Raw genomic sequence first — 17,376 nt, 5'->3', positions numbered from 1 at the left:
AAAGAAATGCAAAAATCTAGAACTCTTGGTTCAGAGATAATACCTTTTATTAGACCAACTGAGAAATCACAATAAAAAATAGACAAGGTACTTCTGTCCATATTTTGCTGGAGCTATTAGCATTAGCTATTAGCATCAGTGTAGAAAGGCCCTTAGGCCTGATTCAGCAAAGAAGCGTGTGGGAGAAGTGGCCTTTTGTTGCTGTAGGGGAAAAAAAAAGGATGCTGTGCTTTCACAGGTACAGATAGCTGCCTCTGTGGTGCTGGATACCATAGCATTCAAGGTTATCTTTGGTGCGGGAAACATGCTACTTCACTGCAGGAGTCTCTTTCCTATCTCCGGTCATCGGAAGATTTTAGTTGCCGTTGAAAACAGCATTCTGCTTAGGGTGGAAAAGTTCTGTCAAAGGGGAAGCAGTTGCAGTACGCTATGAAGGGTGTTGCTTTTGGTTGAAAACTGTTAAAAGGAAACAGTGTTTTAGGATGTGTTCCAAGGCATATCCACTTCCTTAGCTTTTGCTAAGATCAGCTATTTCTTGCTGTTTACTGAATTAAAAATTTCATCCATGGTAGAAAAAAAACCCTATTTGTCATGCCAGCTAGTGGGATGCCCTCACAGGAAAATTAAGCAGAATAATTTTTGTGGAAAATTATAATCTGTGCATAATTGCATAGATTTTCTTGTTTGCAGATAAGAGTCTATACCGGGGCCGGCAATTATTTCAGGCGGAGGGCTGCTTACTGGGTTTTGGCAAGCCATCGAGGGCCACGTGACAGGCAGCCAGGGGCAAATAAATATTAATTTTCTACATTTTGTAGGGGCCCCATGGGCCAGATAAAATGACCTGGTGGACCACATCCGGCCCGCCCTGGTCTCTACGGCGAACGCTCTCTCAAAATAGGTGGTACGGACTCTCTGTGACAAGCGAGCACTTTACAAGATAAGCACTTTATTAAATACTGCACACTTCAAATGCAAACTCAGACCTTTAACCCAAAGGACAAAGTATGCATGTAAAATCAGTAACTCTTGGCCTGCTCCAAGAACACACAGAGCTCTCCTGCTTCACGGGACACACTTGTATATTAATACTGTATAATGCAGGGGTGGCAGAGCCAGGGAGCCTGGAAAGAGAACAAATCTAGACAACAGAAGTCTACAATCTTTCTCCCCAGATGCTCCCCTTCACCCGACTGGTTTGGTTTTGCTTTGAGGAACACCACAGTTGTGCAAACCTCGACTGGTCCAGCAGATGAATAGAAGAGAGGATCAGGTTTTAATAAGACAGAGATGGAACAGGATAAGAAGTCAATAGATAATTAAGTAATTAAGATTAAACAGTGGCTTCCATTAGCATTTTTATGCCTATAGGGGTGTAGAAACCAGGAAAGAAAAACCCCAGGTTGCAAAGATGATGTGAAATAAACTGCAGGTTGGCTCAGAGACAGGGTAAACTTCAAATTGCACCGACTTAAAAGACTCCCTTTATCCATTTGCTTCTGAGAAGAGTGCCAGACACCACTGGTTTCTTACCCCAAACATTGCAATGCCTCCATGGTACTGGGGGGCTCTTGCTCCACCCTTCAGACACTGGCTCGCGAGTTTTTGTACAGCTCTTGCATCCTGCAAGAGCCCTTTTGCAGCGCAACTCCTCGTGCCAAGTGCCAGGCAGGCAGCCCCGAGCATCCCTCTCCTCTGCTTGCCACTTTGGCAGCAAAGAGACCTGCACAGCACCGCCCCCCGAGCAGCAAACCTAGGCACCCACCCCGCCGCTTGCACGTCTGGCTGTGCAGAAACCCGGGGAAGGGAGGGGAGGGGAGGGCAGGAAACTCACCGCACACCCGTGCCTCTTCCCTCCCTCAGCCTCAGCCTCAGCCTCAGCCTCAGCCCCCCGACCTGCCCAGCACAACGTTTCCGTTTCCGGCTTTGACATTAACTCACAATGTATCAGCCCATTTCCCCTTCCACGTGGGAGTGCCAGGGCACATGTGTTACCGTATTTCCCCCTTTGCCAAGCCCCTGGCGCGGCGCAGCCACTTCTCCGGGCGCTGCGGAAACTGACGTGTTGAAACTGACCAGGAGCGTGCTCGCTGCTCGGGGCTGGCCTTGAGGGGGGTTCTGCACACCGCTTTCACGCCTCCCTTCACCCGTGAGCCTGAACCAGGAACCGGGAAGAAAGTCCCCACAATAAGGAACCGGGAGCCAGGAATAAAGGATGCAAGAACTGGGAATAAAGTCCCCAGGAACCCAGAATAAGGATCCAGGAACCGGGAATAAAGGATCCAGGAACCGGGAATAAAGGATCCAGGAACTGGGAATAAAGGATCTAGGAACTGGGAATAAAGTTCCCAGAATAAGGATCCGGGAACTGGGAATTAAGGATCCAAGAACTGGGAATAAAGTCCCCAAAATAAGGAACCAGGAACCGGGAATAAAGGATCCAAGAACTGAGAATAAAGTCCCCAGAATAAGGATCCAGGAACTGGGAATTAAGGATCCAAGAACCGGGAATAAAGGATCCAGGAACTGAGAATAAAGTCCCCAGAATAAGGATCCAGGAACCAAGAATAAAGGATCCAGGAACTGGGAATAAAGTCCCTAAAATAAGGATCCAGGAACTGGGAATTAAGGATCCAAGAACCGGGAATAAAGGATCCAGGAACTGAGAATAAAGTCCCCAGAATAAGGATCCAGGAACCGGGAATAAAGGATCCAGGAACTGGGAATAAAGTCCCCAAAATAAGGATCCAGGAACCGGGAATAAAGGATCCAAGAACTGAGAATAAAGTCCCCAGAATAAGGATCCAGGAACTGGGAATTAAGGATCCAAGAACCGGAAATAAAGGATCTAGGAACTGGGAATAAAGTTCCCAGAATAAGGATCCAGGAACTGGGAATTAAGGATCCAAGAACTGGGAATAAAGTCCCCAAAATAAGGAACCAGGAACCGGGAATAAAGGATCCAAGAACTGAGAATAAAGTCCCCAGAATAAGGATCCAGGAACTGGAAATTAAGGATCCAAGAACCGGGAATAAAGGATCCAGGAACTGGGAATAAAGTCCCCAAAATAAGGATCCAGGAACCAGGAATAAGGGATCCAAGAATTCAGAATAAGGATCCAGGAACCAGGAATAAGGAACTGGGACCAAGGAACAAACTGGGAACAAGGAACCAACTTCAGGCTCGTCCTCCACCCAACAGTGGATTTTGCAATGGAAAATTGCTCGTGGAAAGCTTCTCCCTTTGGTGAAGGGGGAGTTTCTTTTCCCAGCTCTCTGCTTATGGGACAGTTTGCAAGGAGCTTCCTCCACCTCTGGGTTGGAAATTTCCCTTATACAGCCATAGAGAAATAGGGCTGGAAGGGACCTCCAGAAATCACATCTAGTCCAACCCTCTGCCTCAGGCAGGACGAGCCCTGTCCAAACATCCTCTATACTTTCATCATCACAACTGCAGTTGCACAAGTGGTGTGTGGCAGTCTGCAGCTTGGCTCTGTGGCTCATGAAGTTTGTCAAGTGTGAGACAACTCTGGGTCCCCTCCTCCAAACTCTTATCCTGTAGAGCAATTCATGGAGGTCAGTAGAGTTACGCCCGTGAGTAAGAGCTGGCAGAATCTGCTCCCCTGTGACACAGTCCGTGGGGGAAAACCATGACAGGATCACAGCAGGTGTAAAGAAAAAGTCCACAAACCACAGGGACTGTGGCCTCCAGCTTTGAATCAATTCATGTACATCCTGTCATGCTGCTGTCGGCAAAATATGTGCAGATGCAAAATGACTCAGCTTTTACTATTTCTTTTCTTTGTCTCTTATTTCACAGGCCGGGGGTTTCAATGATTCAGATTTCTAAACGACTAGGAAAGAGCTAAAAAATATTTTCAGGGGCATAACAAACTGCTCCCAGCTACTTTTAAAGACGTTTCAAACACAATCACACAGATTCAACTTAAATTAAGGGCAATAATATTTGTGTGAATTCTCCAGAAAAGTCTTTCTTCTGCTCCATTGACCCTGATCACATTAACAATATTTCTGCAAAGGGGAGGGCAAGAAATCCATAGGTTGGAGTCACTGGATTCCACAAAAAGTGCAATGTCAGGTACTTTGCTGTTGGGGTATTGTTTGCACGAGGAACTAGTGTACTGAGAGAACAAAGGCATATTTGTTCAACACACATCCTCAGGTATGCATTTCCTTATTTATACAATGAAGCTGAAAGGAAGGCTAACCTGACTGATATGTATGCAAATTTGAACTGTGGAGGTATGATCCTCCAAGGCAGCATTTGAATGGATCTTAAGAGAGCAGCATGTGGCGTTGTGTGTGTGTGTGAAATACCCCCATGCTTACTGCATTCCTGTCGCTACAGATGGCCAGGACTGAAGATCACACACAGCTGTAATTTTCTTCTCTAGATGTCCACATTTACAACTAAGTTACAAACTTTGAGGATTTGGAAAGCAGGTGGATTTAAAGATGAAATGCCAACAAATTCCTCACTGTACCAGGCCTGGAAGTGCGTGGTGGGGTCGTTCCACCCGTTTCTTTCTTCGTTGCAAATTGATGCAAACCTAGTAGAGTCTCAAGGTTAACCCCACTGGCTACTCATATAGGAGCACTTTTCCATGGAGCTTCCTATAGCTACAGGACTGAAAAAGCAGCAGCAAGATAGTGCAAAGGAAAAAAAAGAATGGAAAGAAAAGATAAAATAATGTTGAGGGCAGGGGAGGAAAGAGTGAAGTGGAAGAAAAGGAGATAAGCAAAGTGCCTGTCCTCCTGGAAACAGTAACTATGGACAGTTATTGCCAAGAAAATTGCTATTGGACACTATAGTATAGTATAGTATAGTATAGTATAGTATAGTATAGTATAGTATAGTACAGTAGAGGATACTTGAACATGTCAAAATAAATAAAAAATGTGACAATTAGAACACTATTCAATATGGAACAAAAAGGAAATAATTATATCCTTTTTTGTCAGAAGACGGCACATTTTTGTCATCAAAAGACTGTCATGACCCATACGATGATGATAAAAACGTAACATTGAGAGCGCATGGATAAAGAAAAGGAAAGGCCGTATGTTTTGATCTGAAAACACGACGATCACTTCAATTAAAGAAGGAAAAGCAAATGTGTGTTCAAAACCCGTGATTTCACCTGTTTTTACACTGAATTCCAGAGCTTCTACTTCTCATTCACAAAGCCCATCTTAGTAGGCCTAAATGGCTCAATTCGCTCTTGAGCGCATCAATTGAATAGGCACATCTACAGGCCTGAGAACCGTACAGCTTGGAAGACTTTCACCAGCAGAGCCCTGAGATGTCTATAGCCAAGCCAGGATTTTGCTCTTCTTTAACAAATAATTGGACCCTTAGATTTAAACGTGATGTCTTTGGGAAAGGGACTGTATCTTTGTATCTCTGTACTACCTGGTACAAAAGGCCCATTCCTGACTAGGGACTCTGGTAGCTAAAACCACTAAATAATAATTGGGATCCCTAGCAATAACTTTTGGGCTTAATTTTGTGTGTATTGGTGTAAAGCCCACAGATTCCTATTCTTCTCAATCACAGCGGTACCAGCCATCTCCTCCGTGCCAGCAAGTAAGCTCACTCTGCTGCCTCAAGGAGCTCAGAACAGGCTTCAGCTTGTCGTAGCAATGACATGCCCCCACCTAACAGTGAGGTAACCAGATCGCTGGAGAAGCACGCTCCTTTATCTGGAAATAGCAGCCACTGACAATGCAGCACTGGTTCCTTACCCAAAAACAAGCAAACCGCAAACCCCCGAAGCAGATGATGAAGAGACCGGCTTAGAAGGAAACGACAGAATACCACACACAACCTGAGGACACAGAGGTGTGAACGGAAAGGCAACGCTCAGAGCAAACGAGGGCAAATTGCACTGTGGCAGCTCCACACAAATGAGTAGACCCCGCGCTTGGAAGTGCACAGAAGAGAAGTAGCCCGAGAAAATTGCTCCTGATTTGTGCAAGGGGGGTTGATCCATGTTAGGGTGCAGCTACACTGCTAAGAGTTGCATCGTGTGTCAGCAATTCTTTCGCCACCGTTGAGACTGCCTGGCTTGCCACGTGCTAACCTAGACACATTTCCCTGGCCTATGTTTTCAGGAGGTTTCTACTGCGCGCTGCAGCCTCCAGGATCCTAAAGCACTTCAGAGGCGGCGTGCAAGCGAGTGCATTTTGTTTTTAACATTTAGAAAAATAAACTCAGTACCAAAAGACAGTCCTCGCTAAAACCGATCGGAACGAGTGTTCATCGGTGCACAAGAACACCACGCAACAGCGAGAATCGTAGCGGCTCACGCAGGCAGACGGCAGTGTTGCCAGACATACATATTGTATTTGTACACCACGTTCAACTCCTGCATGACAGATAATCATGAAAGAGGCCGAAATGTGCAATAATTCAGGGCAGATGCTCACCGTTTAAAGAAAATACTAACTTTCAAACAATTTTCCTTCTTCAGACAACCGTCTTTGTCCAGTCCCTCATACGCAGAGACTCAGGGGCACGTTATACACATGGCCGTGCCCAGGGTTCGATTTACAGGGGAGTTTGGGGGAAGGAGGGCTGAGCCCCCCATAAAAGACAAGACCCCCCCCCCCGGTAAGATTTTAAAATCAAAACTTGGGGAGTCTTCAGTTTTATTAGGGCATCATAATGGGCAGCCCAATTTTTTTTGCAGACCCCCCCAGAGTCAAAGTATAATTTGAACCCTGGCTGTGCCCCTATGGCTGTCAGTAAAATGACCAAAATATTTGCTATTTACAGATAAATGAGTCTGAATCTTAATGGTAAGGACTACAGAAATCCTTTGGCTGTGCAGGTTCTGAAATATTTGCAATATACGGCAATTTGGAGGTTCCAGTACAATCTACTTTTATCGTCTTCCAATATTGATTGACGTTTAAAAATGATGCCTTTTGATGGCTTCCTTTACGTGGCAAAATATTAATGTTTTAATACATGGTAAGTAAATGGCAGTGCAGCCCAGAAATAAACAGGCATTGCCAACTCCCATTAAAGCCAGTCTTACAACTGCTGAGATTGCCTCCAAGTATTTTCTCGCTCCACTCAATGCTGTGCCTAAACCGCACCACAAAAAAAGACCTTTGCATAACTCTCATGAAAGTTTCAGAAGTTGGATCATTAGTCCCGACAGCTCCTCCGTGTCCTATAAAGCAGCCAAAGTATTTCAATATTCTCTGCTAGGCAGCCAAGTCAAAGCTCAGAGATCGCCTTCATTGTTTAATTTTAACCCTGCATCACATGACTCGCCTTGCGCCGACCGCTGGAGCCGAATTCGTGAGAGCAGAGGCAAGAAACAGAGTACGGCTTACGTTTGCCTTCTAACGTTGCTAGCAGGGTGAAAGGGTTTTGCTCGTATACATGTGTGCACGTGTATAAATGTATGCATATATTTTGATATAGTCATGTATAAAAATAGATGTAGGCAGACAAGGTTATTTGGGTAAATGTGATATCTTTTATGAGACGGAGAACCTTGTCTGCCTATGTTCCTAGACCAACGCGGCTACTGCCAACACCCCCTCGACATGGTAATCCAGACTGTGCAAACATACATGTTTGGTAAAACATAGTGAATAAAGGAATAAATACATAAAAGATAGATAGATAGATAGATAGATAGATAGATAGATAGATAGATAGATAGATAGCCAACACCCCCAAACCATGGTAACATACATATATGGTATACATATATTACCATGGTTTGGGGGTGTTGGTAAATATATACATATTTAGTAAAACACGGTAAGTGTATATAACCATGTTTTGGGGGTGTTGGTGGGTAGATACACATACTTACACACACACATATACAACACATACACACATAATACACACACGTACACATACATGCACACACATGTACACACAATTCACATGCACACACACAATACATGCACACACGTACACACACGTGCACACACATAATTGACACGCATACACAATACACACACACATATATAATAATGCACATATATCACACACACGATACACACACATATGTACACACAATACATGCACGCACACATCTATATGCACACACAATGCAGACACGCATGCACGCACATCTATATGTACACACACAATACATATATGAACCATGAAACTGTATGCACACGCGATTCACACACGTATCACACGAGCGCACACACGCCCGGCCGGGGGCGCGGCGGGGTGTCCCGCTGCAGAGTGATGGGCGGGGCGAGGCGGGGCGGGGGCACGGCGCGTGGGAAGGGCAGGACCCGCCCCGCCCCGCCTCGCCCCGCGCCGCTCGCGAGAGCCGGGCGATATAAAGACGGAGCCCTCCCCGCTCCGCCCCGCTGCCTGCTGCGCTCCGTGCTGCGACGTACCGCTCCGCACTGCATCGTTCCGTGCTGCGCCGCACTGCATCGCTCCGCTCCGTTCGTCTGTCCGCCCGCCGGTGAGTGCAGCCCCGCTGCGGGCGGTGCTGATCCGGGCAGCTCTGCGTTTGTCTCCTGTGCAAAGCCGGGCCTTTAACAACGGGGGAAAAGGCCCGGCTTCGCGTGCGGGCCGCGATGCTTTGCCTCCAGCCTGACCCAGCCCCCCCTTCCCTCCCTCCCTCCCTGGTCCTGGGGCCCCGGCCCGGAGAAGAGCATCCCGCTCCTGCAGCGAGGAGACGAGCGCGGGGGAAGGGGGGCATCCCCACGGCCTCTCCTCTCCTCCCTGCGCCGGAGAACGGGCTGCAGAGAGGCGGGCGTGTGGGCTGGATGTTGGGAAACCTTTCTCCCGAAGAAGGCAGCGAGTCTGCTGGGAGAGTCTTCACGCTCACACTTGTATGCCAGGAGGTACATTGTTGTTGGGGCCGTCGCACTAAATGACCGCCCGGAGAGATGGCGGCATCTCCGTCCCGGGAGTTTAAGACCTAAAGCCCTGGCTGGGATGACGCAGCTGGGGATGGCCCTGCTTGTGAGCAGCGGGGTGGGCTAGATGTGACCTCCCTTCCAGTCCTCCTTGCCTTACGATTTTGCAAGGCTTGGCGCTCACGACACTGGTTTCCAGGCCGGGCAAACTGTTAGCCCAGGTGATGTTTAATCCTAACACTTCAGCCCGGGGCTCTGGCAGGGATGGAGCTGAACGTGTGGAAGAAGCAGCCCGGTTGCAGGGTGGGGTTGGCAGCTGGCAGGCCCGCTGGCTCTGGAGGACGGTGGGCACATGCCTTCCTGGGGGTTATGAAATGCCCTTCGTTCTTTGGTGAAGTTGTGGCCGTGCCGTGGGACCCACCTAGTCACCTGGGGTTAAATGATGGTTGAGAAACCTCTTGTCTAATTAAGAGATTTGCTGGATGGGGGGAGGATTAAACTGAACTACTGGAGTTGCAGCTTTTAAAGAACTGGCAGAACTAGAGACCGTGCCCATCTGCACTTTTTGTTTTTTTAAGTACTGCAAGAGGAAGTATAACTAAAAAAATCCTGAGATGTCTGCACACCCATCTGGTCAGGAAATGCTGTGGTTTTACCTGTTTGTTTTTAAAAATAATTTTAATATGGGAAGGTGGTGGATGTTATGGAGCAAGCAAATGTAGTGGGGAATGGTAACCAAGTTTCCTCGTTACAGTCTCAAGTGCGGCAGTTCCTAACGCCCAGTATAAAATCTTCCGCTTTCCTGGAGGAATATGTTAATGAAGTTTTTAGATTTTGCTTGTCTCTGAAATTAAGAGGCCTGGAGTCTTTGCTCTTAAATCCACGCAGAGCTGTATCCCTGGATACAAAACCTGCTTCTAGGCTGTTGTGTGTGGAGGCCCAACCATTGAACCTCTTGACCGGGTGGTTCAGCCTCTTCGAAGGCAATTATTTACCCAGGCCAAAATAAGTATGAAATACTTCTGAAATAAAAGGAAGACACTTTTAAAGAATTAAAACTTCCAGTTTTCCTTGGACTAAGAAAAGTTCTCTATTCTTACACACAAGTTTCTCTTTACCCTTAGTTTTGCCTCATTGATAATGCATTTGATAGGTTTCTTACTATGGCTCTGCAATGACATTAAACAGTTTGGTGAAGCTGGTACGCGCTTACCAGGATAGCACATGTTCATACTTGGATATTTTAGAGCAGGATGCCTTTGCTGCATTGCATAGTAGTGTCAAGTCTCTGCTTTTGCTAACATCCCATGGAAGTTGGTATCCCTCAAACTGGACTAGCTAATGTAAGACTTGCTCTTCCTAAGCCTAGCAAGTGTTATTTATGTGCTTCAAATCAATAGGACAATGGAGCCAGCGGTCAAGGTCTTGAACTGCTTATCAGGAAACGTGGAACAGAGAAACTTCCTTGTGACGCAGCGTGCGGATAGGATCAGGGTCCGTTATGCTGACACGGTGAATGTGGGAATTGCACTGTTGTTGGTGGAAGAGCAGATGGCTAGCTCTTTCTGCTCGTGCACTTGTGTTAGGACTCCAGATAACTTGCACCCCGCCGAAGTTCAAACACTAATGTTTCTGTGCCCTCGATAGGGAAGACTTCCCCCGAGACTACTTGAGTGAAGGGGGAATGCATGACTTGCTTTCACAAGCATCTCTGTATAGCTGCGTGGGCTGCACTTCTTCCGTGCTTCTGTACAAAGTATGAAATAAAGGAAACTGGAGGGAGCAGTTTGCTACTTGTCATGTCGGCTGAGCCTTTTGATGTCCAAGCTTTTTCTTTAAGAAAAGCTGTAGCAAACTAAACCACCAGTATTTTGTGCTTAGTAGGAACTGCTAAGAGATGACCAAAATCATGACTCTGACTCCCTTTAGACACTTAAGGGGAAGATGTGTCCAAGTTATGTTTGTGTCTCCATTTTAGCTCCTATCAAGATGTCTTCAGGGAACGCATTTATAGGGAAACCAGCTCCTGACTTCCAGGCTACAGCTGTAATGCCGGATGGGCAGTTCAAAGACATCAGGCTTTCTGACTATAAAGGTAAATTTGTAATTGTGATTGGGAGTGGGGATAAGGATGGCTCTTCTGCTTGGCTTAAATCTGTTTTAAATGCATTTCTGAAAACAAAGCTGCCTGTGATCCTTGAGACATTGAACTAGTTCAGTGGTTCTCGCCCCTCTTTTGTACTGGGACCCACATTTGATGCCCAGTCCCCAGTGTGTGGGGCAGGGGGGACCCCAGGCAGCCTCTCGCAGGCTGGAGCTCTGCCAATCTGCAAGGGAAAATGCAGTTTCCCATGTTGTTTTTCCATGTTAAATGGCTTCTCCTTTTGAAGTTTGTTCATGACCCTTTCATATTCTTGCAACCCACGTGTGGGTTGTGACCCCCGGGTTGAGAAACGGTGCCTTAGTTGAGGCACTCATGCTGTGAACAGTTCCAAGTGCAGACTGAAGCACGCTTCTGACACGGGAGCAGGCAAAGCCAACATCTCATTGCAGCAAATCTCATTAACCTCAAACGTTAATGAGCACTGAACTTGCCCTAAAGTTTAGGGTGGACTTTATTCGTGTTGCTTATTATCCTAGAGCAGAGCTGATGCAATGTCTCAAACACCATGGGAGAGCAAAACCAGGTCTCCAGTGACTTTATTTTTTTGGCAATGGAAGTATTGTAACTCTTCCAGGTCGCTAATGAAGAGACTTCTTTCTAGGACTCTAGAGAAAGTGACTACTTTGCAAAAGGTGGAGAAACCTAAAGCCTAAAACTGCAGTACTTTGTTTCCTATCTCTGCATTTTTTTTTTTTTTTTTTAAGCACATGAGAGCTCATGGAAACAATGTATCAATTAACTAATACATACAGTAAAACGTGGTTAATCAGTCACTGGAATAGCTCTAGACTATGGTCCTACTGGTGAACTGAATCTCTGCAGTAACCCTACTAATCTGTACACAATGCACTCGGGGCTGGATTAACCCTTTTATGGGCCCTAGGTGAACAAACTTGTGGGTTTGGGCTGGTCGAGATGTGCCCCCTGCCCCAACCCCGGTGCTCCCGCCCATGGGGAGTAAGGCTTGGACCTGCTGCCAGGGGTGGCGGCAAGGCCAGTGGAGGGGAAGAGAGGCAGATGGGGCCATTTGCATTGCTACGGCAGAGGAAAGGACCAGGCCCCCTTGCAGCTCAGGGCCCTAGGCTTGTGCCTAGCTTGCCTATGTGTTAATCCAGCCCTGACGACACTTAGACTCGTTCATTGTCTGTTAAAGCAATACATAGATGTATATCTATGCTTTAAGAGATGATGAATGAGTCTAAGTATGTACATCTATATATATAGAAGAGTGCTTAATGGTGCAGTTTTACTACAAAAGTTCAATGCTCACTACCCACGAGTCACATGATTGTGATGGCGTAAAATAATCGGACAAACTTCTTCTATCTTGGCAAGGAGTATAAAACAATTTTTTTTTCCTTCTGCAAGAAGGAATGATTAGGCACGTGGTCTTGCTGAGCTAAGAACAGTTGAAGCCTATTTAATACCTTGTGAGCATCAGCTGGCCCAACAATGCTATGGGGGAAGATGGTTGGTATAAAGGGTCCTGAGAGGGGTAGTTTGGTGTTAGTTTTGAAGTTGGGCAGAAGGCAGGGTAGATTAGCAACTTATTCACTAACTCTAGAGATGCATAAGCTTTAAGCAGCAGCTTGCTCTGAATGTAACGAAGCAAGCTGCTGCATCTCTGACTTGGGCTTATTTTATATATTAATCCCTTCCAACCTTGTTTTCTATGCTTCTAAATTTAGTCATCATTGCCAGCCCCCTTGGAGGGATGAATTGAATTGAACCAGTTTACTTCCACGAGCAGCAGCTAGTACAATTTAACTCGGACAGTGGTTTCGAGTATCCAGGGAATCAAGATCTTATCTGGATGCATATGGTGAAGCTTACAGCAGATGACTGAGCTGAGAAAAGAGCAGATGACCCTGCTTCAATGGCTGAGAGGGGAAGGGCCTTGGTCAGACTTATGGAGGTTTTTAAGCATTGCTAGCCTGCCCAGTGGACTCTTCAGCCCTTGGCTTCAGGCTTCCCATACAGCACATCATTATATGCCTAAGGAAGGAAACTTAGGAGCCAGACTGGTCAACTGGGAGCCATCTGAGCTAGTCAGGAGAGAAATATTGAGCAGACCAGAGAAAGGGGCAATGGGATTAGGTTCTTGGTGGATCTGTTATGTGAAGGTGCTGAGCAGAGGCACCTCCTCTACTCCAGGACACTAAACCTTTGCCTGAGGGCCAGGATAGCCAATATCTTCTTGGGGAAACCAAGACTGTTTCAACTGATGGCTCTTGCATGTGGACAGCCTGTGTCTCTCTTGGTGGCTTGCATTAAGCTGCCTTGCTATAGAAACCTGCAGGCAGCAAGTTTTGGTTATGTTCTGGATGTAACTACAGAGTCTGGTCCCATGCAGGCCTTTCCTCTTCCAGTGCTGAGAGCTTGCTTTGGGGCCCTAGTGTGAGCTACTGCTCTGAGCAGCTCTGAACCTGCATGCTGGCACACAGGCAGCCTTGTAAGTGCCAACTGGCAGGACTTGGGTTTTCTGGACTTACGGCAGCACTAAAGGTCAGTGGCACCTACCTGCTCAACTTGGATCTTCTTAGATCTATTTGGGCACATGGTTCTTAAAGGGTTGGGTTGGTTTTTCATCATTTTACCACTTACTTCACACTCAGGGCATCTTAACTAAGGAACTACAACTTGCCTAGAGAACAACTTTTGACTTTTTTCTCCTCTAGGAAAATACGTTGTGTTCTTCTTCTATCCGCTGGACTTCACCTTTGTTTGTCCAACTGAGATTATTGCATACAGTGACAGGTCTGATGAGTTTAAGAAAATCAACTGTGAAGTCATTGGAGCTTCTGTGGACTCTCATTTCTGCCACCTTGCATGGTAAGCATCAGTATTGTTACTTCAGGTCCGATACAAGGCTCTTCTGGCTGGAAGACTTGAGCAGGTGTCGTCTTGGGCATCTTCTTTTCTTTATCCTTCCTGTAGCTTACGCTAGTCTTCTCTGGAGAGCAATATAAAGCTCACAATTTAAATTTTACCTCTTCTGCTATATTCAAAGCTTAACTGAGGCTGGCCAGTGGAAATGATCCCAATGAAATGCATCTTATCAATTTATATGCCTCTTGGGTAGTGCATCAGTATGTTGGATTACTTTTTCCCAACACACACAATGTTAGTAGTAATAATCACTACATAGACTGGGGGTGGGCAAAATACAGCCTGGCTGTGGCCCACGGGGCCCCTAAAAAATTTAGGAAATTAATATTAATCTGCCCCTGGCTGCCTGTCATGCAGCCCTTGATGGCTTGTCAAAACTCGGTAAGTGGCCCTCCACCCAAAATAATTGCCCACCCATGACCGATCAACAGCATGCCGTGGTTTGGATACCCAACTGGTATGTTCCTGTTCCTGATCTGTTGCCTTTCCATCGCAGGGTCAACACTCCTAAGAAACAGGGTGGACTGGGCAGCATGAAAATCCCGCTCGTTTCTGATACAAAACGCACCATTGCTAAAGAGTATGGCGTACTAAAAGAAGATGAAGGCATTGCTTACAGGTAAGGCTGCTGGCCACAGTACCCTTCCATGAGATGTCAAACAGCGTGTGTTGAGTCATTTTGGCATTTTATATTACTCCACTTGGGACTTCATGTACTTGGAAAGAAATCTGTCAAATGAACACTGTTCACTTTAACTAACTTGCTTGCTAAACTGTTCTGTAGTCTTAAACCAATGCTTTTAGTAAGTAGATGTGCACGTGTTGGAAAGATCACGTGGTTCTTCTAAAAATATTTGGCTTCAATGGAAGTACCAGTACCTTGCCTAACCCATGTTGTTACTGGGTGCCATAATGATAGTTTCCATCCTTTGACTTCAGTGCTGGTGGGGGTGTTTTGTGGGTTTTTTGGAGGGTTTTTCTTGGCTAAGTATTCCTCTACTAGCAAAATTATTTTATTGTTGTTTGTACCCCCTGCCCTTGACATGTCCCTGCACATTCACTTCTCGGGCAGTGTTCACACTGTCGGCGTGCAACAACGCCATTACTCACCTTGCTTCAACTAATCAGAAGCTCCTCTGCCATTAAATTTTATGCCTGCATCCCTTCCTTGACAAAGTGCCACATAGCCCCGGGGTATTTGCGCTCCAGTTTGAAAACCACTGCTCGACTTGAGTTAGTTTTTTCATTCAGTATAGCATGCGGGAGTAAACCACAATGAAGCTGTAGCAAGACAAGTGATATGCATGCCTCCTAGGTCTAATTTATGTAGCAATTAGCTCGTCTAGTCTTCCATCTCTTTGACTATACGTGCCAAAAACAAATGCAGTTTCTTTACAGATCTGATGCTACATAGCTTGTGAAATCCTCTGGAAGTGCAGCGAGAGGTCTTTCAAAAGCATGTCCCGAACTGGCTTTAATGTCTCTAAACTTATCTTCTTTCTGCAGAGGTCTGTTTATCGTTGATGATAAGGGAATATTGCGTCAGATCACCATCAATGATCTCCCTGTTGGCCGCTCAGTCGATGAAACTCTCAGATTAGTTCAAGCGTTCCAGTTTACAGATAAACATGGAGAAGGTGAGAGGTCCCTCGAGGTTTTTCGGGTTTTTTTTGTGGTTTTTTTTTTTTGTTTGTTTGTTTTTGTTTTGTTTTTTTTCTGAAGGGTACCTAAAAATAGCCTCTTCTTTCTATAGAAGTGGAACTATTATAGCCAATGGGAAGAAAAACCCAATAGCCAGGACTTCCTGAAAACCCCTAGTGCTCTGCGACTAGAACTAGTCGGTGCACCAACCCCACGGCCATAGGGGAGCTGCTAGAAACTGTGCAGGTGTGGAAGTGCAAGGAATACACAAGATGCCGATCTGGCTTCAAAAGTAGCTTAGTGTAGACAACATCTCAGTCGGCCAGTATTCCTCTGTTAACAGGTGACTATAAAAGCACTCAAACAGGAATTGTCAAGACTAAAGTTGAATGAACAACCTAAATTTTGGCTGTCTAGGGTGTTCTTTGATGGTCTGGGTATCAACATGGGTAGAGCAGAACCAGTAACTAGTACAGAAGATTAATGCGCCGACTGCAACTTCAAAGTATTACAACCTGTGTGTTCATATAAAGAGTTTCTGAATTGCCAGCTCACTCCATCTTCTAAAACCAGTTCTGTGAGCTACTTCCAGAAGTCTGTGCTGAACACTGCTTGCTTGTCTTTCCAGTGTGTCCTGCTGGTTGGAAACCTGGGAGTGAGACTATCAAGCCTGACGTTCAGAAAAGCAAAGAGTTTTTCTCCAAGCAAAAGTAAACTGGCTGCATGCGCTTCTGTGTTAACTGGAGGAAACTAGTCTGCCTTCCACGTAAGAACAAAGTCATCAAGCCATTGAATGTTTGGACTTGGGTTAAATTGCTATATCCAAGTCAAGGGAAGTCCTGTCAAACAGCTGTAGATGTCAACCCATCTTCTGTACTTGAGGGGAAAACTAGTCCTATTGACCAGTAACTTTGTATAGAATCCTAATAATCTGTATTTGTACCTCATGTCCTAGTGACCTGTAATATGACCAGTGGAGTATAGATGTCTGGTCTGGTGTTACACTTAATACAGCTAAGTTTCCCGATTTCTGTAACTCCTATTAAACTCATAGGTTTAAAAGAAACACTTTTTTGTGTGCTCTCTTCTGAAACTTCAGACGGCTGCGGGATGTGAAGTAGTTTTGAAACAGCATGTCTGTTTTGATGGATTGTGGTGAAGGTAGAAATCAATGTTTTTAGAAGCAGTTTAAAAAGAGGTTTTGTAAAACAGGCAGAGCAATTCTTGGATAAAGTTTATAAAATGATCAAGTGCTTTTTTTTAAGACATGGGGGCTAGGGCTTCTTGGGAGGGTTTCCTCTCAGAAGTGGGAGACTTGCTAGTCTAAAGGCATTCACCCATTTTTAGTTGATCATGGATTATGCTGGGGGGAAAAAAAAACTCCCTGCAGCAGGGAGTCTGGTGTGGACTTGCCCCACCACTCATTTGGCTTGGGCCAAAAGACTGAGCACCACGGATCTAGATGGATCCCTATATCGGGGGGGGGGGGGTCCCATACAAATATTGTCTTAACTTACTAGAACTACTAAAAAAAAAAATCAAAGGACCAAAACCCCAACTTGCAACCCCCGGGTATAATGCCAAAGGCCACCCTAACTTGTCATGGGTAAAGCAGAGGGCCGAAGGCTGTTGCTGTCCTGCTGTTGTGGTTTTGTGCTTGAACCCCCAGGGCGAGTACCGTGCTCCCTGTGGCAGAAAAAGGTAATAAACCCCTCCCAACCAAACAAACCCACGGGCTGTGCTGGCTTGGCTGTGGAGTAAAACTCCTTCCTGTCACTGAACATGGTGATCAATTTGACCCT

General features: G+C 45.9%; 2 protein-coding genes across 3 annotated transcripts in view; one reads left to right on the top strand and one right to left on the bottom strand.

Moving 5' to 3' along the window:
• Positions 1–1,931, bottom strand: part of AKR1A1 (aldo-keto reductase family 1 member A1) — a 29,990-nt gene extending 28,059 nt beyond the window's left edge. Inside the window, exon 1 of one of the 2 annotated variants that reach the window (XM_006268031.4) lies at positions 1,835–1,931. Coding sequence is in view for 1 of the 2 variants with exons in the window: in XM_019489675.2 (XP_019345220.2) it covers positions 1,534–1,686 (153 nt within the window). In the remaining variant the exon portion in view is untranslated. Of the gene's footprint in view, positions 1–1,533; positions 1,732–1,834 lie in introns of those variants that run through there. The other variant, XM_019489675.2, reaches the window with a different exon arrangement.
• Positions 1,932–8,370: 6,439 nt separating this feature from the next.
• PRDX1 (peroxiredoxin 1) lies at positions 8,371–16,640 on the top strand. The gene is made up of 6 exons (XM_006268030.4): positions 8,371–8,480; positions 10,859–10,975; positions 13,723–13,876; positions 14,430–14,552; positions 15,440–15,570; positions 16,203–16,640. The coding sequence occupies exons 2-6, from the start codon at positions 10,870–10,872 to the stop codon at positions 16,286–16,288; spliced, it is 600 nt and encodes a 199-aa protein (XP_006268092.1). The 5' UTR covers positions 8,371–8,480; positions 10,859–10,869; the 3' UTR covers positions 16,289–16,640.
• Positions 16,641–17,376: the final 736 nt, after the last annotated feature.

The sequence above is a fragment of the Alligator mississippiensis genome, chromosome 5 (genome assembly GCF_030867095.1).
Source record: "Alligator mississippiensis isolate rAllMis1 chromosome 5, rAllMis1, whole genome shotgun sequence".
Taxonomy (NCBI): domain Eukaryota; kingdom Metazoa; phylum Chordata; order Crocodylia; family Alligatoridae; genus Alligator; species Alligator mississippiensis.
This window is presented reverse-complemented; position numbering and strand designations above follow the sequence as displayed.

Bases quoted from the DNA above. Each gene is read 5' to 3' on its own strand.
- PRDX1 (XM_006268030.4), top strand. From the start codon at position 10,870: ATGTCTTCAGGGAACGCATTTATAGGGAAACCAGCTCCTGACTTCCAG. The intron at 14,553-15,439 runs GTAAGGCTGCTG...TTCTTTCTGCAG, and splicing joins GATGAAGGCATTGCTTACAG to AGGTCTGTTTATCGTTGATG. The intron at 15,571-16,202 runs GTGAGAGGTCCC...TTGTCTTTCCAG, and splicing joins TACAGATAAACATGGAGAAG to TGTGTCCTGCTGGTTGGAAA.